Source organism: Papilio xuthus, unplaced genomic scaffold, assembly GCF_000836235.2.
Source record: "Papilio xuthus unplaced genomic scaffold, Pxut_1.1 DF827870.1, whole genome shotgun sequence".
Classification (NCBI taxonomy): domain Eukaryota; kingdom Metazoa; phylum Arthropoda; class Insecta; order Lepidoptera; family Papilionidae; genus Papilio; species Papilio xuthus.
The window spans coordinates 1,822,472-1,846,258 of NW_013530779.1; the positions used below are offsets into that span (position 1 = coordinate 1,822,472).

The 23,787-nt window shown below is 34.5% G+C and overlaps 3 protein-coding genes across 5 annotated transcripts in view; 2 read left to right on the plus strand and 1 right to left on the minus strand.

Moving 5' to 3' along the window:
• LOC106115220 (uncharacterized) overlaps window positions 1–949 on the plus strand; it is a 2,581-nt gene extending 1,632 nt beyond the window's left edge. The window contains exon 2 of the mRNA XM_013308539.1: window positions 861–949. Coding sequence (XP_013163993.1) covers window positions 861–949 — 89 coding nt within the window. The remainder of the gene's footprint in view (window positions 1–860) is intronic.
• A 2,584-nt stretch (window positions 950–3,533) lies between these two features.
• Window positions 3,534–7,620, plus strand: Hus1-like (Hus1-like checkpoint clamp component). Of its 2 annotated transcripts, none has more exons than XM_013308605.1 (6): window positions 3,534–4,087; window positions 4,393–4,599; window positions 4,991–5,091; window positions 5,565–5,675; window positions 6,491–6,668; window positions 7,371–7,620. In XM_013308605.1, exons 1-6 carry the CDS (start codon window positions 4,000–4,002, stop codon window positions 7,598–7,600), a joined length of 915 nt encoding a protein of 304 aa, XP_013164059.1. In that variant the 5' UTR covers window positions 3,534–3,999; the 3' UTR covers window positions 7,601–7,620. The 2 variants fall into 2 exon arrangements, with proteins under 2 accessions (XP_013164059.1, XP_013164060.1); XM_013308606.1 differs by lacking the exon at window positions 3,534–4,087 and adding an exon at window positions 4,101–4,302.
• A 542-nt stretch (window positions 7,621–8,162) lies between these two features.
• Nup62 (nucleoporin 62) lies at window positions 8,163–15,435 on the minus strand. 2 transcript variants are annotated; one of them, XM_013308604.1, is made up of 13 exons: window positions 15,246–15,435; window positions 14,866–14,916; window positions 14,680–14,778; window positions 13,710–14,245; window positions 13,471–13,549; window positions 13,029–13,141; window positions 12,566–12,728; window positions 11,449–11,901; window positions 10,720–10,801; window positions 10,297–10,465; window positions 9,736–9,908; window positions 9,354–9,465; window positions 8,163–8,919 (listed from the first exon to the last, which is right to left on the minus strand). In XM_013308604.1, exons 1-13 carry the CDS (start codon window positions 15,316–15,318, stop codon window positions 8,761–8,763), a joined length of 2,262 nt encoding a protein of 753 aa, XP_013164058.1. In that variant the 5' UTR covers window positions 15,319–15,435; the 3' UTR covers window positions 8,163–8,760. The 2 variants fall into 2 exon arrangements, with proteins under 2 accessions (XP_013164058.1, XP_013164057.1); XM_013308603.1 differs by having other exon boundaries at window positions 13,029–13,144.
• Between the last annotated feature and the right edge of the window lie 8,352 nt (window positions 15,436–23,787).

Consider the following 23,787-nt stretch of genomic DNA (forward strand, 5'->3'; position numbering starts at 1 on the left):
AGAAGAAGAAGAAGAAGAAGAAGAAGAAGAAGAAGAAGAAGAAGAAGAAGAAGAAGAAGAAGAAGAAGAAGAAGACGCCAATGAGATATGCAAATTTTGTAATAAATCCGTACATAAATTAACGGATTGTCGAATATTTCGGCGTGCATTACGGCGAAACAGATGGAACTTTATCAAATCGCAAAGACTTTGCTTCGTTTGTTTACAACGACGGCACAGCGCCGCCATGCAATGCAATGCACCGCCATGCGACGTCGATAACTGCGGACTTCCACACCATCGCTTATTACATTTTAATAAACCAGCTGTGCACGCGCCGGCCGACGCGCGAGCCGCCGCTCGCCCGCGTTCGCCCGCGCCGCCTAGTCAGCGCGCACCGCCCGCTCCTCCGGAGTTCCCGCCGGCGCAGTCGCCGTCGTCCGCCGCGGTGGACCACCTAGCTATGGGATCCAGACATCGCGCGACGAAGTGTTGTTAAAAGTGGTGAGAGTAAAATTACGCGGTCCGTCCGGAGTTGAACTTATAACGCATGCCTTACTGGACGATGGTGCCTCGGTGTCAGTGATAGACGCGAACCTAGCCGACCAGTTAGGCCTAGTGGCTAGCGAATCTAGTGCGGTAAGATTCGTCGACGCATTCGGTATAGAAGTGTATCAGGCGGACACGCCTAAGGTTACGACGGACATTAGCAGTACAGATAGTAATCATTTTTATAATTGTAAAATTCAATTTCGTAAAGTTTCAAAGCTTAATTTACCTATGCAAAATTTGTCTGTTATAAGTAACATTAATTGTAAACATTTAACAAGTATAAAGGGCTATGTCTGTAAAGAAAAATGTAATTCCGAAATTGTTAATAGGCGAAGATAATTATCATGTTATTGCACCATTACAAATAATATGTGGCAGCAAAAATGAACCTTATGCAACTCGATGCAAGTTAGGTTAGTCTATTCACGGCTACAGCGGTCGCACTCACACTCCCGCCTCTCGTAGTATCTTCTATCTCGCTCACTCCGACGGCGAGGAGCTTAACGATTTAATAACAAAATCTTTCGCTATAGATTCGATTGGAATATTGCCGTTACGCCGTGAGAATAAAGATCACAATCGTGCGGTTGATATTTTAGATAAATCTTTTCGGGAAGTAAATGAACAATACGAAGTTTGTTTACCATTTAAGAGTGTCGAATTTATTTTGCCTGTTTTATTTATTCCTACGATAATGCTTTGTCTCGAATGATTTCATTAAACAAAAAGTTTAACAACAATAGGGATTATGCTAACAGGTACAGCAGAGAGATTAAAAAATTGTTCGACGAAGGTTATGCGAGGGAAATTAAAGGCTGCGAGCAGTCATCGGGTAATGTCTGGTATTTACCACACTTTGGTGTACAGAATCCTAATAAGCCTGGGAAGTTGCGATTATTGTTCGACGCAGCGGCTAAGGTCAGTGGTTTATGTTTTAATGATTTTTTGTTAACAGGTCCCGACTTATATAATTCTTTGTTTGGAATAATGTTGCGGTTCCGCACACATCCAGTGGTTATCATCGGCGACATAAAGGATATGTTTTTACGGATAAAGACAAGGCCTGATAATCAACATGTCTTTCGCTTCTTATGGAAGGACCCCACTGCTGGCGACGATGCTCCGATCAAGGTTTGTGTTATGCAGTGTTTAATATTTGGCGCGGCGTGCTCACCCTTTATAACTTAATATGTCAAAAATAAAAATGCATCCATGTACGAAGATTTATATCCAGACGCAGTTAAAGTTATTTTAAATAATCATTACATGGACGATTGTTTACATTCAACGACTTCTATAGGTGAGGCAATTGAATTAATAAAAAATATTACTGAAATTCACGGACACGCCGGCTTCAACATGCGCAGTTGGACGAGCAACAGTAAACAGGTAATAGATTGTTTGCCCAATGAGTCATTAGCTAACAGCGCGATTCAACTTAAAGACGGCGCCACAGATGTAGTCGAGCGCACATTAGGATTGATGTGGCATCCCTCAGATGACACATTTTTATTTAATATTTCATTTAACCACTTATCGGATAATGTACTTAATGGTAGTGAACCACCAATTAAAGCTAAGATGTTAAGTTTAATTATGTCTGTATATGACATGCAAGGATTTATAACGCCTATAACAATAAAGGGTAAAATAATTTTACAAAATGTACATAGGAGTGGAGTAGGCTGGAATTGCCCTATCCACATAAAAGATTATGAATGTTTTTTAAAATGGCTTAACGATTTAAAATTATTAGCACAACTTCGTATCCCGCGTTGGTACAACAACACTGGTACGCGGTCTGATTGTTATCCCCAAACAGAATCAGTCCTGATCGAATAATCGACACCGAGATGCATATATTTTGCGATGCCTCATTGAAGGCATATGCAGCTGTTGTTTATTGGCGATTTATTCGCACGGATGGTAAGGTGTTTGTTTGTTTTGTTACTAGCAAAAGTCGAGTGAGCCCGTTACGACCGGTGTCAGTACCCCGGTTGGAACTCCAAGCAGCACTGCTAGCTGCACGTTTGACGAGCACGGTTCGGACGGAGCACACCGTCATCATACCGACTAGACGGTATTTTGGACAGATTCTAAAACTGTCCTGCAATGGATCAGAAGCGATCCACGTACGTTCAAACCGTACGTTGCCCACAGGTTGGGCGAGATAGACGAGCTGACACGCGTCATTGAATGGAGGTACGTACCAACAGGCTTGAACGTAGCAGACGTTGCCACGCGTGAGGACGCGCCACCGCTCACTATTGACAATCAGTGGTTCCAGGGACCAGCAAACCTTCGACTTCCCGAGGTGAGTTGGCCCGCAGACCTATACAGCTCAGAAAAAATATCCGACGAGGTAGCTTGCGAGCAACGTAGTGTTAACACTATCAGTGCTAGCGCTCCAACTAACCTCGCTTCGTGTTTACCAGATGAAGAAAGGTTCTCATCCTGGAAACGATTGCTCCGCTCGACAGCCCGAGTACTATGTTTGTAGATAGATGCCACAGAAGAAAGGTAACTTTTAATGTAGATCTTATGTCAAGGGCAGAAGAACTATTATTAAAAAAAAATCAATCAGATAGTTTTTCTTTGGAAATTGATTCTTTCAAGCACATAGAGAAGCACATAGAATTATCCGAGAGCTTGTCAACCGATAATGGCCATACGGCGGATGATTGCACGTAGAGGTACCCCTGAGACCTTGTACTCTGATAATGGAACCAATTTTAGAGGTGCAGATGTTGAGCTTAAGCTCAGTCTCCAGGAGCTGAATTTTGATCGTCTTCATTACCCAGATTACCCAGAAGCTTTAACTCCTAACCATTTTCTAATAGGTACATCGTCAAGTGGAACTCCTTTCAGTAAGTACGATAACGGTGACCTTTGTAATCTAGGCAAGCGTTGGCGTGTAGCACAGAGGCTTACAGATATGTTTTGGAGTCGTTGGTTAAAAGAATATCTCCCAGCATTATTACCTAGGCAAAAATGGAATAGCGAGGCAAAAGCATTATCATTATGTATTGATAGTCGATCCTCAATTAGAACGCGGGTCGTGGAGGCATGGCGTAGTGAGTGCGGCCCATGCCGGCGAGGACGGCAGAGTGCGTTGCGTTGATGTGCGAATGCGCACGGGCGTGTTAAAGCGTCCAGTTACTAGAGTAACATTGCTTGATGTATAAGTATGGAGTGCTGAGGAGTCAGCACTAGGGGGCGGTGTTGACGATGGAATTTAAAAGCCTTCACAATATATTATGTAATTTAACTTAACTAAATTGTAGCACTGTATTTTTTTTATTTTCTTTGTATTAATGTTTATTATGTTATATTCTACATCATTTCAATAACTACTATTTGTTATCTGTAAACTACTAACTTATACCAAGGTAGATGAAAATATAGTTGGTAGTTTTTGAATATTAAAAATAAAGTGAATTTGGAGGGTGGTCGGCTCTGGGCAGTCGAATGTCGTCCGTCGAACGTACAGTGCGCACCCATATTGAAAATAATGTGTTTCATTTTGCTGCATCGCCGCCATCCGTTATACACAGAGGTAATTTTATGTTGCAAAATTGTTTATGATCTGTGGTCTACCTCTTGCTGTCATGTCATTTCGTTTTTAGTTCATTTTTATTTTACCCGCGAATTAAACTTCATTGAATTAAAACAAAGTAGAAAGTTTTCATAACTTTTATTAAGATTTTAAAGTTAATATAATGAAGTTTCGAGCGGTTATGATCGATTCAGCGCCAATGAGAGAATTTTCTAGTGCTTATTATTTAAATTCTGTGTTAATGCTATTATGCTATTATAATGTTAGTTTAGTAATTAAGTGAAACCACCTTGTTCTGTTTTTAGATATTGTGACTACTATTTCGAAGTTATCAAAAGAGTGTGTGTTAAGATTGTCAAGTGAGAAGATCTATTTTATAGTGAATGATGATTCAAGTGGCCCTGCTCCTCCTGTACTTTGGTGTGAAATACCACAGATGATGTTCTTTTCTGAATATCAATTAATAGGGGTAGATGATGAACACAAAGATATATACTTAGGATTCAGTTCAGGTAACTTTAAACTGTGAGGAACATAAAAATATTAATATTTAAATCTGCGTAAGTACAATAAAGTTTTTGTTTTACTCAAGAAAGAATATACTTTGCAGTCTTGAATTTGTTTGATAGATTTTTTTTTTAATCTCATCCAACTTAAAGGGACTTTATTTATAGCGATTGGTAGAAATCATCTAGACAATGTTAACATGTGTGAAAAACATCCACAAGTTAGTTGGTAAAAAAATATTATTTTCATTTATTTATATAATGTTATTGTCTACCAAAAATAATCAATTCCAATAAAACATAGGAACAAATGTATTTATATGATCAGTAAAGCCATTTACCCGTAATTAATATAAGTTCTATTACAGTAAATTCTAATATTTTTTTATAATTTAAGTGAATTTATCAAGACCTCTAGTGACACTAAAATCAGCTAAATCTTTAAAGATGAAATTAACCAAGAAACAATGTCCATGTTTAACATTAGAAATTGAATCGGTAATTATTTCCTGTTATCTTTGTCACTTTTATCTTACTAATATTATAAATGCTAAAGTTTAGATGGATGGATGGATGATTGTTAGAAGGTAACTCCACAGTGATTGAGCAGATCATGAAGTTTGGTAAGAATGTTGATCATAAGTGTGGAAGAGCACATAGCTTACTCTTTTTTTAGTCAATGCAAATAGAGTCACAGGCAACAGCTAGTTTTTATTAATTTGGTGTACAGTCAACAAACTTGGATATATGAGAATCCAAGGCACTGTGATATTTATCTTGCTTATTGAAGTTTGTCACTTTTGGGGATTGTCTCTTGATGATTATTCTTGCTTATCCTTGTCTGACTATATGTGTACTACACCTATTATTGTTGATTTACAATTTGGAAATCTATACTTTACTTACAAAATTAAAAAATATTTGTATTTTGTTGAGTATTGTATTCAGAAATTAAGTATTTATATTTTCAGGCATCATCAACATCACAACAAATGAGACAGGTGACCCATGATATACCAGCCATTGTTATACCAAGAAAATGTTGGTCAGATTTCTATGAACCACAAGTGCCAAAGCCTGATGTAAGTACTTTTGGACTTTTTTTTATAGAAATAAGTAGAAACTGTTTATTAGATGTTAAAGAATTACTACTTGAAGTAATATTAAATTGTTGTATTGTTCATTACCAAGCATTAATGGATTGAGTAGAGAAACAGAAATAAGGGTTTTTTGTTGCCCGACAATTTTCTCTAAAATCCTCTTTCCGTATTAGGAAAAATTCTAAAGAAAGAGGACCAGAATTAGTTCATCTACTCAGCACCTGTTTTTCTTTGAGATTTGTATTTCACCAGCCTCCCAATATTTTTTAGCAATCCCAGCTTATTTATTATGAAACTTAAACACTTACTATTGGTTTCTGACATCAATATCTCTGTACAAAACATATCATTGTCCCTTTCACCTTTGACAAAACAGAGATAACAATGTTTTAAATGGGGATTTTAATGTCAGAAAATCACAGAGATTCCATTAGCCAACACCTCTGAGTAAGTAAGTTAGTAGTAAAAAAATAGTTGTAGGGTCTTCATTTCCACAACTATACAACTAACGCGTATTTTACACATGGCCATTATAAATATATTCTCCAGCTCCGAGTACCATGATCACTTTTAAATGGTTAAACTATCCCATGACTCCGTCCTTGTGGAATAAAAAAAACTTAACAAGAAGCCTCTGTATTCTTCTGGACTCTGATCTAAATCTATGTCGAATTTCAGTGAGATCCATGCAGCCGTTCTGGAGATACCTTCTAACAAACATCCATCCATCGAAATAGTCACATTTATAATCATAGTAAGATAAGATGTCTTTTGATTTACATATTGACTTATTTCAGATATCAATAGAGTTGCCATCATTAAAACAACTACGAACGACAATTGATCGTATGAGGACGATGTCTTCCGATGTTGTGATCCGAGCCTCCGCTGAAGGCAGACTAACATTGCAAATTAAAACAGACACAGCTAAAGTGTCTACTAGATTTAAAGGATTAACAGTTGAAGCTTTTGAAGGTATGTAAACTTTTGTTCTTAATAATTGTTATGCCATTTACTGCCACTAATTCTGCTATCGGGTTCACTTTGATACATGAATATCCTATTAGCATTTATAGTGAGTTTCTGAAACCGAAATCCCCGTTCAAAATATATCGTTCTCTGTTTGCAAAGTATGCAAAGATATATGAATGTAGAAGTGGGAGAGCTATGTCAGGAGCTCACCAAATGAAGGTCTGCGGTATCTTCCTACTCCTCTGGATTACGAGCTTGAGTTATGTGGTTGTTTTTTTCAAAGATAATGACAGGGATGACAATATGTTTTATTCAGAGATTTTTGGTCTTGGAAAACAACGGTGAATGTGTTAACACTAATTTAAGTATTTTTATATTTAGAATTAAAACCAATAAAGACATCTATGTGACTGGCAACATTCATGTATTGTATTGTACCCAGTCAAATAGAATCTTAATCAGCCCAGCAATATTAGTAATGGGCATGTTTATTTTAACTGTAGAATTACACCATCTGTTACAATCCTTTTGTATAAAACAAAGGTTACATATGTATAGTCATACCTGGATGGGATATTATTCTTGCTTGCAGATGTTCCTCACTAACAAGAGTTTTTTGCTTATGATGGTTGTCCATTGCTATCGGACAATGACTAGCTTATCCATATTGTCTAATTGTATTAATAAACTGAAGAACATTTTCAGGTCCCATCGAGCATTCAGATTCTGAATCCGAGACTCAAATAAACGAGGATCAATCCAGATTATGTGTGTGTAGGGTAGACGCAAAAAAATTGTCAATGTTCCTAAATGCAGACCAGATATCACATAACCGTGTCACTTGCAATGTAGTACATAAACGTCTTGTCACACTCTGTTTACGGACAGATGAGAATGTACATTTACAGTGTTATATAACTGGGATTGTTTATTAAAATTATTTTTTGTTTTTTTATTACACTGCCATATTTATTGTGTAACTAGCTGACTCCAGCACGGATTTATAAATAAAATTAGTAGCCTATGTGTTCTCCAAGGCTGTACTCTACATCTGTTCCAAATTTCATCAAGATCTATGCAGCCGTTCCGGAAATATCTTCTAACAAACATCAATCCATCTAAAAATTTCTATGTATACTGTTATTTAGATAATTATGGGAGACCCTAATTGTAGATTTCTTTGCTTAACATGCTACTAAGGCTGCTTATGTGATGATTAATTGATTTTGAGTATGGTAAATTAATTTTTTAAATCCTTATTTAATTCTTTTATAGTACAAAGGATCTCTCTGTTGAGGTCCGTTTCATTGTGAATAAGACTATATTAAAAAAAAATCAACTTTATTTTCCAATGAAGACGCAACTTTTGAGTTACAATAATTAGTTTGGTAAGAAACACTTGTGTAATGTACTTTTGATTTCCGAGACCAAAATCTTTATATAAAACATATCGTCATTCATTATCTTTGACAAAACATATAACAATATGCTTAAAACGGGGATTTTGGTCTCAAAAACCCATTGTGAATTATATAAAACAATTTCATCTCTCTTATTCTATTTAAATATAATTGAGACAATTCAAGTGTAACATTTCACAGTAATAATGTTTGCACAAAACATTTACAGTAACGGTTTTGTTTTCTTCATTGACTAAACAATAATTGTTTATTGTAAAGTTACCTATATTCTGTAGGCCTAGCACGAATATTTGTGTCGACGACAAAGTATTAAAATTTGTGCAGCCGTAACGTATCAGGCGTAAAGTACAACACAAATATTCGTGCTAGACCCACAGTTCCAAATACAATCTTAAATATTGTGTACAAAAAAGTTTTCATACATTGTTTTTTATTTTCAACAGTAACTAAAAAAATGTGAAGACAAAAGTTTACATTAGTTAGCTTTTAATTTGAAACATTAATTCAAGGTTACATTTACTATAAGAACAAATCAAATATCCATACAAGTATTGTCAAATAGAATGAGAAGGATGAAATTATATTTTGTACAAGGAATCAACAATGGAAACCTATTAATATTGACACTTCACAATTCAATTAATCACAATTTAAATGTTCATTTGCTTACAAACTTAGTTATATGTAAGCTGGAAGGATCTCTCGTTGTCTCTCCTCAAAGTGTCATGCGTCGCTTTCAGCTGGTCCAGTTTAGTTGAAATTTGAGCTATGGAGTTATCTATCCACTGCATTGATGACATATGAGCATTTAATATACGTCCGATTTGAACAATCTGAAATTGAAAATCATTAGAATATTAAAAAAAACTGTAAAGTTTAATTTCATTCTACAATTATGCTAAATAAAAAAAATACAGTAACAGTGTCATCATTCCAGGAAGAAAGCTTAATTCTAGACTGTCTTTCTATATGTCAAACTTCATCTATATACAGCCATTTTGTAGTTATAGGCTGATAAGAAAATCTTGACCGGTGGATATATGACAGCTAACTAGCACCATTCTATCAATGTCAAAAAACTGTCAAAAGATCCATTGTAATGTCATGTAACTTTTTTATACCATTTTCTATGGCCATGTAGGTTTCTGACAGAAAAAAGTCATCAGTCTAGATATTGTTTGGCTATACAAGGTAACAAATATCCATCCAAACTTTTACAATTGTAATATTACTTATATTAAAGAAAGTAAAAGTAAATAATACTCACAGGATCATTGGTGTCCTGACTCCTGTTGGTCTCATTTAGATGCTCAATGACCTCCTTGAGGTCTTCTGACATCTGTCTCAACTGTGTATCCAAATTTTCAGCCAGTGTGTACCTGTAAGGTGATAAAAAACGTCAAATACTTTTTTTATATTAAGTGGCAAATGAGCAAGCTGCCATTTGGATTCGCCGAAATATTGAAGTGACCGCTGCCCTGACTACAGTCATACTTACTACAAATATTTTCCCTTAAAATGTATCCCCGCTTTCATCAAATCCACTTCCCTGTCCCATAATTTCCTTGTAAGGAAACAGGAAAGAGAAATAAAATCAGTCCTCCGGAATACATTCTATGTGCTGTTTTCAGTCAGTAAGTGTAACTCACATGTGCTCCCGCTCGGGATCTCGGAGGCGGTCGTTGTCAGCAAGCAAAGTACGCTCGAGCGGTGCAAGCATCTCCTGCAGCTCGCGTTGTTGAGCAACAACAAAGTCCAGTTCATGCTCCAGGCTTTGTTGCTCGTTCTTCACACTCTGGATTGTGTCGTTCAGCTCCACTATCTACAGATTTACAAGCTCTTAGTTTAAATTAACTATTATTTTATCTCTAAGAATTTAAACTAGGTCAAGTAGTCCAGGTTGCCAGAATGGAGTAATGTTGTAAAAAATATCTGACTATACCCAGGAGTATGCTACAGTAGATATAAGGACTGACTTAAAGACACGCCACTTTTCATATTTAATCAAGCTGTAAGTTAGTCACAATGTTATGGTGTTTAAAAAAATAAACCAGTTTCCGAGAGTTTCTGATATCAAAATATCTGTATAAAATATATCATCATCCAAGTCTTGTCTTTGGCGATATTAAATGAGGATTATGGTCTCAGAAAACCATGATTATTGAAGTAAAGAAGTCTTAAAACTAGAGTGAAACAGATTTTGTACTCACCATATCTCCGTTGGCAATAAGCAGTCTATCCCATGCATTAATCTGTGTGGCCTGGTTTATAAATATCTTCTCTTGTTCCTCTAGTTCCAATGTCCACTTGTTGATGTTCTCTTCCAGTTGTGCAAAAGTTATAGATGTTATTGGCTGCGGAGGACCGGATGCTGTTGTACTGAAATCATATAAATTAATTTTTATAAAAAAAATTGACTATGGCATTGTCCACAATAACAAAATCGTTCCAGCCAGTTAGACCCCAGGGTGTCATTTATGCCAGTATAGTAGGATAGTAACAAAAATTACGACTGGCGTAATGGAAATAACAATTAGCGCTACTGTTGTACTGTACTGGCATAATGTAAACCAGGCATTAGTGTTAATTTCTCGTAATAAATCTCAAGAAATTACTTAAATATGTATACTTACGTTGTCGCAGTGGTAAGTGCCGTCATTGTAGTAGAAGCAGTTGTGGTTTTGCCCAGTGATATACCAGTGCTTGCTGGAGTTGCTAAAAAATAACAAAAGATATAGATATTTTCACAGAATCTGTGCAAAAAAATATTAGTTTTTATTGGCAACACTAAACAGCTGTCAGTTTTCCCGCGAAGCAAATCTCAATTGTCAATTTTAATTCGAAAATTTTTCCTATACATGTTTTCTTTGGTAATTTGAAATATGTTTATTAGAGGTTCAACAAAGAAAAAAATAAATTAGCATAAACTCTACTCAATTTCTAAGTTTTTATAGTTTGGATTAAAAACCTAAAATTTGTAAACAAATAAATATACCATCCTGAAGTTGCTTTTACACTTTTTAATATTTAATCAATTTAAAAAATTCCCTTACTTGTGCATTTCTACTTATTTTTTTAATCTTTTTGCATTACTTTTATATAATTTTTTATTAAATTAATCCATTGTTTCTTATTGTTTTGATTTTACTACAAATTGACATATTTGTTACATGCGACAATGTCATTTATGACATACATATACCAATTTCTTTTTAATAAGATCAAAAACAGTGAAATAAAATAGTTCGGGTGTCATTTTCCTGTATAAAATATCTTTCCATCACACTGAATAAAATTAACGAGTGTTCTAGTACAAACCTAGTTATAATAAGCAAAACCAGAACAATTTTTGTAAAACTTACCAGTAGCAGAAGTGGTGGTAGCCGTAGTCTTTCCTAATGGCAAACTAACACTGGTCGGTGCGGACCCAACGAAGGTAAGTGTGCTCGGCTGAGATGCTGCAAATCCAATTCCTGATGAAGCTACAGTTGTAGCTTGGCTCGTTGAGCTTGCCACATTGAAGTTAAGCTTTGGAGCTTGAGAGGTTACAGCTGGTGCAGCCTGGCTCGTTACTTGAGTGACAGCTTGACTAACTTGACTGCTTGGTATTGAGAAGCCAAGACTTGTAGCTTGAGTTGTTGGTTGAGTTGAGAAAGTCAATGGCTTGCTGACTTGCGGTTGACTTGTAGGGAAACTTGGTGTGGCTTGGCTTTGAGCGAATGAAAAGCTTGTCGCAGCTGTGGTAGCTGATGGTTGAGACAAGAAACTTGGCTGTTGACCGAGACTGAAGCTAGATGATGTGGCGAATGATGGCGCTGTAAGTATTAAATTTAATTTTATACATTAATCATTAGTTCACTATATCCCCAATGAGGGGTCGGAATCTACCCTAAGTCAGTGACTAGACCACAGTTAAAGCTGGTCCAGTACATGTTGCCTTATCACATATCTTGGAATTTCTTCATGGTTGAATCACAATAATTTCCTTCACCGTAAGAACGTCGGATATATGTACATATGTAATTTGAAAACCTAAAAACACATTAGTACATGGCGAAATTCGAACCCAGGATCTGCAAATCACAAGTGCTGAACTCCTGAGTCTCCGACTCTAATTTTATAGACTACACATACATATCTTATTATGTTAAAAGCACAAAACAATATTTTACATCTATCAGTTTAAATTAGAAATCTGCAATGTACTTATGAAATAAATAAATCTTACTAATATTATAAATGTCAATGTTTAGATGGATGTTTGTTTGAAGGTATTTCCGGTTAAATGTATCTCGATGGAAGTTGGAATTCATATAAAACATAGTCTAGAAGAAGACATAGTCTACTAATTATGTTTTTTTCATGCCGCGTGGACAGAATCGCGGGCTTCAGCTAGTAAAGTAATAATTATCTCGTAATAGTTCGCAACATTTTCTTACTTTGAGTTTCAAAGACTTAAGTTGCCTTGTAGGATCTTACCTGCAGTAGAAGCAGCAGCAGTAGTGGTGACCGATGCAGTGGTAGGTGTGAAGGTGGTTGATTTAGCAAACATCTGTGAGAATGCCGGAGCGCTCTGGGCGAAGCTGGGCGCAGACGATGCGGGTGTTAGGGAGAAGCTAGCTTGTGTTGTTTGAGTTGTTGTCTGTAATAAAAATATTCTTTGTTATATTAAAAGCCTAAATTAAGTTAAAAGGCATGTAAAATTTTGTACTCGGCTGCCATATTGATATTTGACTTTTTATATATAACGCTAATTAAAATGTAAAATAGGTAAATGGTGAGATTAATAGCAATTTTATTACATAATAAAAAAAATAATTTAAAAACAATAGATTTAACAATTCCTTTCTAAAAATATTCTTAAATTAATTTTATGTAAATGGCGAGATGTTATATTTCTTTACAAACTTGGGTATTTTATATTGAAACAATGTATACTCACAGCAGCTGTTTGGGATGTTGGCATTGTGAATGTCGGTGTGAATGAGAATCCAGAACTTGCTGTTGTTGCTTTCGAGAAGGAAAATCCTGACCCAGCCCCAACTCCAAATGGCGCTGCTGAAAAAATAAACATGAAAGAGTAAGTATTATTATAATTAATAACGAAATTGTCACAAAATAGTTCCATTTCAAAGCCGCTAATGTCAAAAATAGAAAAAAAATGTCATAGACAAATAATAGATATATCATATAAATAGCTGTCGCCTGAGACTGCGCGGAATTAAAAAAACTTTTAAATAGCATATATGTTCTTCCAGACCATGTTCTACATCTGTGCCTTATTTCAGTGAGATCCCTTGAGCTGTTCCAGAGATACCTTCAAACAAACATCCATCCATCTAAACAATCACATTATAATATTTAAAGATAAAAATTCTTGTTACCTGCAGCAGTATTACCAAAGGCCGTTGCAGCTGTGGTTTGCTGCTGTGTCTGGCCGAATGACAAGTTCTGTGGGGCATTCTGTAATAAATAATATAAACTGCCATGAAAACTATGTAAGACTAGATAAAGAAAGCAAATTAGATTGTGTCTTAGGCAGAAAAAACTTTAAAACACAGATATTCTAGAAATAATTAATGACTTTAGTACTTATTATTATATAGTTTAAATCTTAAAATACCTGAGTAGCACTAGCTTGTCCAAACGCTGGACTCGCAACTGCTTGATTTGGGGCAGTCTGTCTGAATGCAGGACTGGCAACAGTTTGATTTGGGGCAGTCTGTCCAAACCCAGGGCTGGCAACTGTTTGATTTGGGGCGGTCTGTCCAAAACCAGGACTAGCAACTGTTTGGTTTGGGGCAGTCTGTCCAAATGCAGAACTTCCAACAGTTTGATTGGGTGGTGCTTGTCCAAATAGAGAACTTCCTACAGTTTGATTAGTTTGTCCAAATGCAGAGCTTCCCACTGTTTGGTTTGGTGGGGCTTGACCAAATGGGGAGCTACCTATAGTTTGAGCAGTTTGTCCGAAGCCAGGGCTGCCAACTGTTTGGTTAGGGGGTGCTTGGCCAAAAGCGGTACTGCCAACCGTTTGGTTGGGTGGATTCTGTCCAAAGCCTGGACTGCCAACTGTTTGGTTTGGTGGTGCTGACAAACCCCCAAATGATAATGGCTTAGTTGCACCAAATGGGGAACTGGCAGTTGTTGTAGAACTTGCAACTGTAACAAATTAAAATATTACTAATAACTAATTTATATATGTACAAACAAGAGATCCCAAAACTATGGAAGCTACCCAGAGGCGAATAAAGCTTGATAAATTCTTACTAATATTATAAAATGAGAATGTAACTCTGTATCTGTCTTACATTCACATGAAAACTACTGAATCAATTTAAATGAAATTTGGTTAGCTGACAGTCTAGAGCCTGAGAAAGGACATAAGCTATGTTATAAAGTGAAAAAAGGATTGTAAGAGGTGAAAAGTGGACATTTTTATGGAGATGTTATTTAGAGGTAGTATTATGTTAATGTTTTGTTATTTTAAGTAAAATAATTAGTCTTAGCCATTAAAAATGCCACTCGAAGACAGTATTTCATGCAGACAGCTGGTTTGAAATAAATAATGTTGTAGTTTTACTTAATACACATACATAAATTGGATGTTGGTGCAGTTGTCTTGGCACCAAAGGAAAATCCACCAAATGGCTGGGAACTTGTGGTGGTTGAACCGAACAAGTTTGTTTTATTGTCTGAAAGAAAAACATAATTGCTTAATCAACTTAAGAATTGTTTCTAAAATTCTATAGGTTTAAAAATAATAATATTTGTTTGCTCACCGCCAGATGGACTTTGAAAAGTTTTGTTATCACCTCCTCCAAATAGCGATCCTGGAAAATTTAAATTACAAGATAAGCTTGGACAATTGTATAATTGTGCCACTAGTAACTTTCTAATCGGATCACTTAGTGCAAGTTAATTTGTTTAACACTATGATCATGATGCTAGGCTAGTAATAAAACCAAAGTAATGACAAAAACCAACGTTCGCCTCGTGTGATTGTTGTTTGTGTTAAAATTAAGTGTTGGATTTATTACAGAAAAGCAATAAATTCCACTGTGTTTATTATAATACCACAACTTATGAATTTGATAGTTTTCATGAAAAGTAGTAGTGCATTATTTTCACATGTTTGCTGTTTGAAAAACGACTTCCGTACCTGCCGTTATTGTATTGGTACTAAAGGGAGTTCCTGAAGCGGCTGTTGTGGTCTGGCCAAATGAAAAATTCATGGTTGTGTGTTACTGTGCCGTCTCTTTAAGTAGTTATTCAAAATATTTCTATACTTTGGAATATATGAGAATACCGCCGAAATATTTCACAACGAATCGCAATGTGTCAAGCTGTCAAGTCAAGCCAAAAGAAAACCACAGAGCAACCAAAAAGTACCACAGAATAAAAAATGTAAACAAATGTTACAGAAAATTATAAAACCATAAATCTTAATTAAATTAGATTTTTGAGGTATTGTTTAAATCACTTTAGTCCTGGATACGATAGTGAGAATTAGAAGTGGCATACCGCTATACTTTCAGTATTACAGCAAAGTGGTTTACAAAGACGTTAGTGGCAATTTTACAAAGACGTTACTGGTGTGATTAATGTTATTGAATCGGTTACAGCCTAGTTACTTTAATACTATTATGCCTTAGTTAAGATTCAATGCCACTTGCAGGTCTATCGTTGTGCATACGTTTTTAGGTGAGAAATGACAAAGTAAATTTCTTTGTCGCCACGTAGAGTATTCTACTCTTAAAACAGTGTCACACACTTTTAAAAAAATGATTTCTAATCAATAATGCGGATATATTTTTATTTCCCAGGAACACAACCTTTTTAAACTTTTAAAAACAATACAAAGAAACTTAACCACTGTCTCGGTTCTATCTTGAACATAACTATTTAAAGTTTGTATTGTTTGTTTCAAGTATTTATCGCAATGCGCTGTAACATGTAACATTTATTTCTGTGAACTATCAGTTCAGACGACTCGCAGTTCACAAAGGAAAGTTATTTATCGACTCTTGTAACAAACGACTGCTTCCCAAACTCTGCATCACTTCAGACCAACTTTGTTGAGTAGAGTTGACTCTTTGAGCTGTTTTAGATTGAAAAATCTTATACTGAATCTTCAATTTTATTTTATAACTTTATATATCTACTTAGCAATAACGCGAGCATAATTCTACTTCAGAATCTTTTAAAGTATTTGTAGAAGTTCGTTTTTGGAAAACCATATTGTAAACTCAGAAATTATTGACTCAAGTTTTCTTTTAGATCTTCTCTACATTTATCAGAAATCAAAAAAGTTAAATTAAAAATAAAAACATACAAAATTATATCGGAACCAAACACACACTTTAAAGTTTAATTTACAAACATAGACTAGTTAATTTAACTAACGTAATAAGTTTTAATTTTATTAAGTAAAAACTCTAATGGCTTAAGGGATGCTTGAGGTCTGAGCTCTCCGCATCCGCTTAAGTCACTTTTATGACACATTCAACTTAACTATAATTAAATAAAAATAATAATATTTTTTTTTAAATGATAATGTCTGAATTTCATAAACGCCATGACCCGTTAAGTCTTATAAAGATGTATATATACTTGACAGAATCTCATTGACTAGTCGAGAATCCATTCAAACAAAGTAACATCGGAATTGAGTCGCAACGCAAATCCAATGAATCCAACCTACTTAAACAAAGCCTTTGTCAGAGGAAAGGTTTTCTTTTTTTAATTTCATCTCTACTACGGAGCGGTTTTACGTTCTTTGCACTTTAATCTTTGAAAGTGATTGAGATATTACGGCGTTCCCAGGAATTTTACGATTGAATATTTTTTAATTTATGATACGTTTTTAAAAAGGACACATCCTAGGTCTTTGTACTCGTATTAAATAAAAAAAAAAAACTTTGGCATTACAGATATCATTATCTTAATTTAAAATGGCAAAGCTTATGGTGAAGATTTTATTTTTATAACTATATTTGTTTATGCAATTATTTTAGTAATTGCTTAGGACTTAACTTTTATAATAGCATAGCTTCCAACTTAGTATTGTAAAACTTGATAATTAAGTTTCTTGCAAACTTATAACTTGGCACAAACAAATTTCGAATATTTTAATAATAGAAAAATAAAAAATTATTTTAAGTATGTTAAGTTTCACTAACGTTAAATGAGGGCTAAGTATTTTATACCTCTTGTATCAGATAGCTAGTTTTTGTATAAATTTAAAACTTTCGTGGGGTTTACTAATAAAATTGTTTGAAACGTGATTTTTACAACGATTAAGCTATTTGAGCTCCCGATATTTATACCACTGCAACTGTGCCGAAATATCGGAAGCTCACCCTAATCGTGTTGAGGATTCCATTTTTGACGCATAGTATTATATATTTTGTGCACGTAGTTTCAAACATGTAAACCTTTTTTTTAATTTCTTCTAAACAAAATAAACGAGATCTCAACATACATAATATTATAAAGTATAATAAGCATTTTACATTTAGTCGAGTTTTTTTTTACAAATCTTCTAAATATATAAAAGAAAGTCTTGTTTTTTACACAATTTATAACTCAAGAACGGCTTTACTGAAATGGTTGAAAATTGGTGAGGAGGTAGCTTAGAGCCAGGAGACGGACATAGGATACTATTTATTAATTTTTTTCGAATTTATGCCTTGAAGAGCTGCTTTCTATTTAACTTACTAACATTATAAATGCGAATGTTTAGATGGATGTGATGTGGATGGATGGATGGGTGGGCTACACTAATTAAGTTTTTTATATATCCACGCGGACGGAGTCGACGGGCGACTGCTAGTTATTTATAAAAAAGCAACAAAAAAGTTGTAGATAATTTACATAAAAAAATCTCATTTCGTTTCGCTCATTAATTATCGTCAACGTCATTTTTTCATTTAAATTAAAAAGATAGGTTGATGATTTAAAGCCAAGAATTATAGTACCTACACTAATCTTTACTAATATTATAAATGCGAAAGTAATTCTGTCTGTCTGTCCCTCTTTAACGCAAAAACTACTGAACCGATTTAAATCAAATTTGCTACACATATAGTCTTGGTAATGAGAAAAGACATAGGCTACTTTTTAACGTGAAAAGAACGGTACAAAATAGAACTTAGAACAGAACAGAATAGAACTAAGAACAGGACAGAACTATTCTTAGCTCTGAACATACTTAGAACTAAGAACAGTTCTGTATTATTCTGTTCTGTTCTTAGTTCTCAGATCAAAATCTCTATATGAAACATATCATCATCCCTGTCCTTATCTTTGACAAAACAGAGATAACAATATGTTTTAAACGGAGATTTTAGTCTTAAATTACTATTATCGAACTATTTACATAAGCATAATTGTTACTTAAACGTGAAAGCTGCAACTATAAAGAAAAACAAGCTGAAGCGCCAATAGCTTAATGGTTAAGGTTACGAATTTCTGATCACGTGGTCGAGGGTTAGAATCCCTTCATTCGACTATTGTCGTAAACTATATCCTAGCACAAGCCTAGAGCTTATTTGGAATGGTACTAGAAAGATTAGTAAATTAAGGGTAATCTGCTAATATTCTAGTACAAAAAAAGCTTTGTTCTAATCAAATGAAACTATCACTTTTGTTTAAATCAGACTAAGTTTAATAGTATATTTAGAATCGAATTAGTTCTTATTTTTACTCTAAGTAGTTAAGTCGTTACTACATTTTAAAGCTCACCACAGTAACAATTATGGTCTAACTTGTAACCAATTTGAGTTTTCATTGCATTAACGAAGACCCTTAAGAAAATTAAAGCTTTGAGTTTAACAGTTTTATGGAGCGTTTTAGCATTTAACGTTGTTTGCGCTACATTGTGCTGCTATAATTTGAAACGGACAAACTTTTCTAATTGCCTCGTTTGGTTGCTGTTTTAAGTAGTTTCAAAGTTGTCTTAGCTTACGATATTGAGTTTTTTTATACATTAATAATAGTACGATGAGAGCCTCGGTGGCTCTGGGGTTACTTGACTTGTAATCTGCAGCACCTCGGTTCGAATGCCGTCGTGTACCAATATATATTTCGACTTCAATTTTCATAAGACATCGTGATATAACCTGCACATATCTGCAAAGAAATTTAAAGATATGAGTGAAGTCAACCAGCACTGGGCCAGCGTGGACTATGGCTTAGTCACCACTAACTTAGGGTAGACTCCGAGCCCCTTAATGGGGACGTATAGCGATGATGAATAAGGCAGTCTTAACAAGAACTTTAGAATAAATACTGTATATTATATAATAAGATAACTAGATATATTGTGAGAAATAAATGTAGGAAACATTTTAATCGTTGGTTAACACTGCTGAAACATTTTTAAAATCAAAGATACATTTTTAAACTACCAACAATATGTTTTCCTATCTATGGATTTTTTTATATCAGTAGGTGGCAAACGACCGGTCGACCACCTGAAATCGCTGAAATAGCGAAGTGACCGTTGCCCATAGACATACACAATTGCATAAGCGTTGCCTACCTTTAATCGACGGAGGAGAGGATGCACAGAAAGAAAATATTTTCCCTTTCCATGCATCCTCTCATCCGGAAAGTCCACTTCTACTTCCCATCCTTTCCTTATAAGATAGAGGGTGGAAAGGGAAAGAGGACTATATATGGCCTCCGGGACGCACACTCATCAGACGTAACGCGGAATAGCTTCCACTTGACGCCTGTCTTCTGTGTGGTCGTGGTATTTCACCGGGCGAGCCGGGCCAATTCGTGCGAAGATGTTAAAGCGGGCTCTGCCACTGTTAAAATAACATACATCGATTAAATCAATATATTATAAGAAACTATATGTAGATGTAGATGTATCACAAATATAATCGAGACCTCTAAAGACTCTAGGGATTATTAGATATTATGTTCAGTTCGCTAAGTTAGTTTCCAACCTGTTAAGCTTTTAATAAACCCATCCGTCAAATTTCAATAGTCATAAACGTGTAATTTAGAGTTCAGAGCATATATCTAGGCCATGGATTATAAAGGTAAGATATGCCTTTAATATATAGTAGCTTTCGACCGCGACTTCGCCCGCGTGCGGATTTAAAAAAAACTTAGTGACACTTCGCTCCTATTGGTCACAGCGTAATGTTATATAGCTTAAAATCTTCCTCTATAAATGGACTATCCAACAAATAAAGAATTTTTCAAATCGGACAAGTAGTTCCTGAGATTAGCGCGTTTAAACTAACTACCAATCAAACTTCCGCTTTATAATATTAGTATATATTTGAGTAAGGAAATACACTTAGAAACTCACTCTTATATTCATAGTTATAAATGTAGTTTTCTCGTCGACTGAAAATTTTGCAATGGTGATATTATTTGTCTATCAGATATACTCAGAAGTTTAAAGACATTGTTTATTTTAAATAAATTGTAAAAACCTTATAACTCTAACTCTGTGGAAGTGTCTCGACATTCAGCTAGTCGAGCTTCATTTTTTTCTTAAAAAAAAAACTTAAAATTATTAATAATTTCGCGTTTATAGTAAAAGTTTGAAATTTAACACACTTATTATTACTTATGATGTCATTATTGTGTACTGTTAGAAGATCTGTTATCCATTTTTACTTTAGAGTACACGAGTGCAAAAATGTTTTCGACTAAGTCTAACCTCTAACGTCTGGCAGAAGTCCAGATCTTGATATTAAAAAGAAAGCTGATAAAAATGTGCTAATGCGAGAACTTACCGGTCTATGTTTTTATTTAGCTGAGCTTTCAAACTCGGAAAAGTTCAATGATCTCGAGAAAGAGTGATAACATTTTTAAATTGATGAGGAACTTTTCTTTCTTTCATTTTTTTATTTATAAATATGTGACGAGAAATACTCGTATGTCCTTTGTACATGATGTTTCATATATCTACTAACTGTCGCCAGCGACTCCGTCCGCGTGGAATTAAAAAAATCTTAATTAGTAGCCTATGTGGTCTAGACTATGTTCTACATCTATGCCAAATTTAAGCGAGATCCATACAGCTGTTCTGGAGATACATTCTTATGAATATCCATCCAAATATTATAATCTATATATAATATATAAAAGAAAGTCATGTTAGTTACGCTATTTATAACTCAAGAACGGCTTTACCGATATGGCTGAAAATTGATGAGGAGGTAGCTTAGAGCCAGGAGACTGACATGGAATACTATTTACTCTTTTTTTTTTCTTTTCTAATTTATGCCTTGAAGAGCTGCTTTTTATTTAAGCTATCTATATATTAAGTTTTTTTTATATAACCACGCGGACGGAGTCGCGGGCGAACTAGTTTATAATATAATTAAGATAGTAAAATTAACTTTATGTTTCTAAGAGTGATATGGGATCAAATGAACAATGTATTCAACAGGTTTGTAAAGTAATTAAAACTTATTGATGAAATTGAATGGGTTAGACAATTAAGGATAAAGTTTGCGTAGTTTTACCATATTCAACAAAGCTAGTGGTTAAGATAATAATGTTATCTATAAATATATAACTATTAGTAAAGGAATAAATATAAAATAATTTGAAGTCATAGCATATTGTGCTTATTCCAATGAGAATTTTTGAACTCTTTTGAAATAAAATAGCAATTTTTTTATCTGACAAAAAAAGTTATTGCTATTTCATTGATCAGTGAAAATAGTCATCGAAATTATCAGCGTTGATTATCTAGTATATTCTGTGTTGATTGTTTTAAACATAAAGCAGTGATGTCTACATTCAGATCATTAATTCAAAAGTATTCGCCTTTCTCGTTCAGAGTTATTGAATGTGGGAGCACTTGACTTTATTATTATTATTTTTTTTTATATCATAAGGTGGCAAACGAGCGAGCGGCCACCTGAAATCGCTGAAGTAGCGAAGTGACCGTTGCCCATAGACATACGCAATTGCATAAGCGTTGCCTACCTTTAATCGACGGAGGAGAGAATGCACAGAAAGAAAATATTTTCCCTTTCCATGCATCCTCTCATCCGGAAAGTCCACTTCCACTTCCCATCCTTCCCTTATGAGAAAAGGGTGGGAAGGGAAAGAGGACTAAATTATGCCTCCGGGACGCACACTCATCAGACGAAACGTAGAATTTCTTCCACTTCACGCCTGTTTTCTGTGTGGTGGTGGTATTTCACCGGGCGAACCTGGCTAATTCGTGCGAAGATGTTAAAGCGGGTTCTACCACTCTTAAATATTATATAATTTTCAGACAAAATTGAATCAAGATTATAATGATTAAAGCATAGAAGTTGTTTATAACTTTAAGGTATTTTAAGTTATTAATTACGAATCATAATTTTGGTAAATTGTTAGAAAAGATAAAGGGATTTTAGTTTCTATAATATTTTATTTATTTTAGTTTATTTATTTAATTAAATTCTATTGAATGTAATGAATAATCAATTTGCACGTGACAATATTTTTACAGGATTTTGTTTTGTAATAGCAATATTTTTTTAAACATGAATAATACATAAATTTCAGGCGTTATTCGTTTATCACTGCTTACACATCGTTAATCTAGATCTCATTTACGTGAATGTTTTTGTACCTGAGTTTAAGCTATTGGCAATACTCCAAGTCCTAGATTTCTGTAGCACCTACGTCCTGGATGACCTGAATTGATTTCGTATCTGCAAATACTATTTGTGGCATTACTTATTTTTTAATTTAAATAAAACTTAAATGTAATAAATTAACTGAAAGTTATGTGTGAAAAATTCAGTGTTAACTAATTAGCTTTATTCTTAACTAGCTGTCGCCCGCAACTTCATCCGCGCCGAAGTAAAAACAAACTTAATAAGTGGCCAGTGTGTTTTTTATACTATGTGTTCTTCAAGACTATGTTCTACATCTATACCGAATTTCAATATCCGTTGAGCCGTTCCGGTGACACCTTCAAACAAACGTCCATCCATCTAAATATTCGCATCTATATTATTAGTAAGAAGTAAGATTTCTAGATTTAAATTAAGTTTATAAAATATTTAAAGTATTTTCTTTAAGTTTTTAAACGGAATGAAATTTAATTTCTGAATCTTGTGAAATTTGTTCATTTGAAATCGTAAAAAAGAACATTGTAGCGGCGATAAAAGCTAAAATACCTCGTAAAATTTTCTGATTACATTTTTTAAGAGAGTCTTTATCAAATGCAATTACTAACATCCGTAAGAATAATAACTCAATTATTACGAATTACAAAAAACTAAAGTAAGAAAAAGACAAACAAACCACTTTCAAACCCTTTAAAATAACCTTTTTTAAATATAAATAAGGGGGCAAATGAGTAGCGGGAAAACCGAGATGTTCATCGACGCCCATGGACATCTGCAATGTCAGAGGAACCACAGATGCGTCGCCGGCTTTTAAGAAGATGATAAGCTCGATTTTTGAAGGAACCTATTATAAGTTGTAGCGGTTTGGAAATACCAAGACAGACCCTTCCACACTTACAACTACGCCGTAACCTACGAGCGTATAGACCTTAACTTCTAGGTACAAAATGCTTTATTATATTTTTGCCTGTATCGCACGTATTATCTTAATGTAATATATTTTTAAATGTCCTAATAAGTCGTTAAAAGTTACCAGTAATAAATTACCTTCTCATTTTGAAATTCTTAAGCACAAAAAATGATAATGAATAGCAG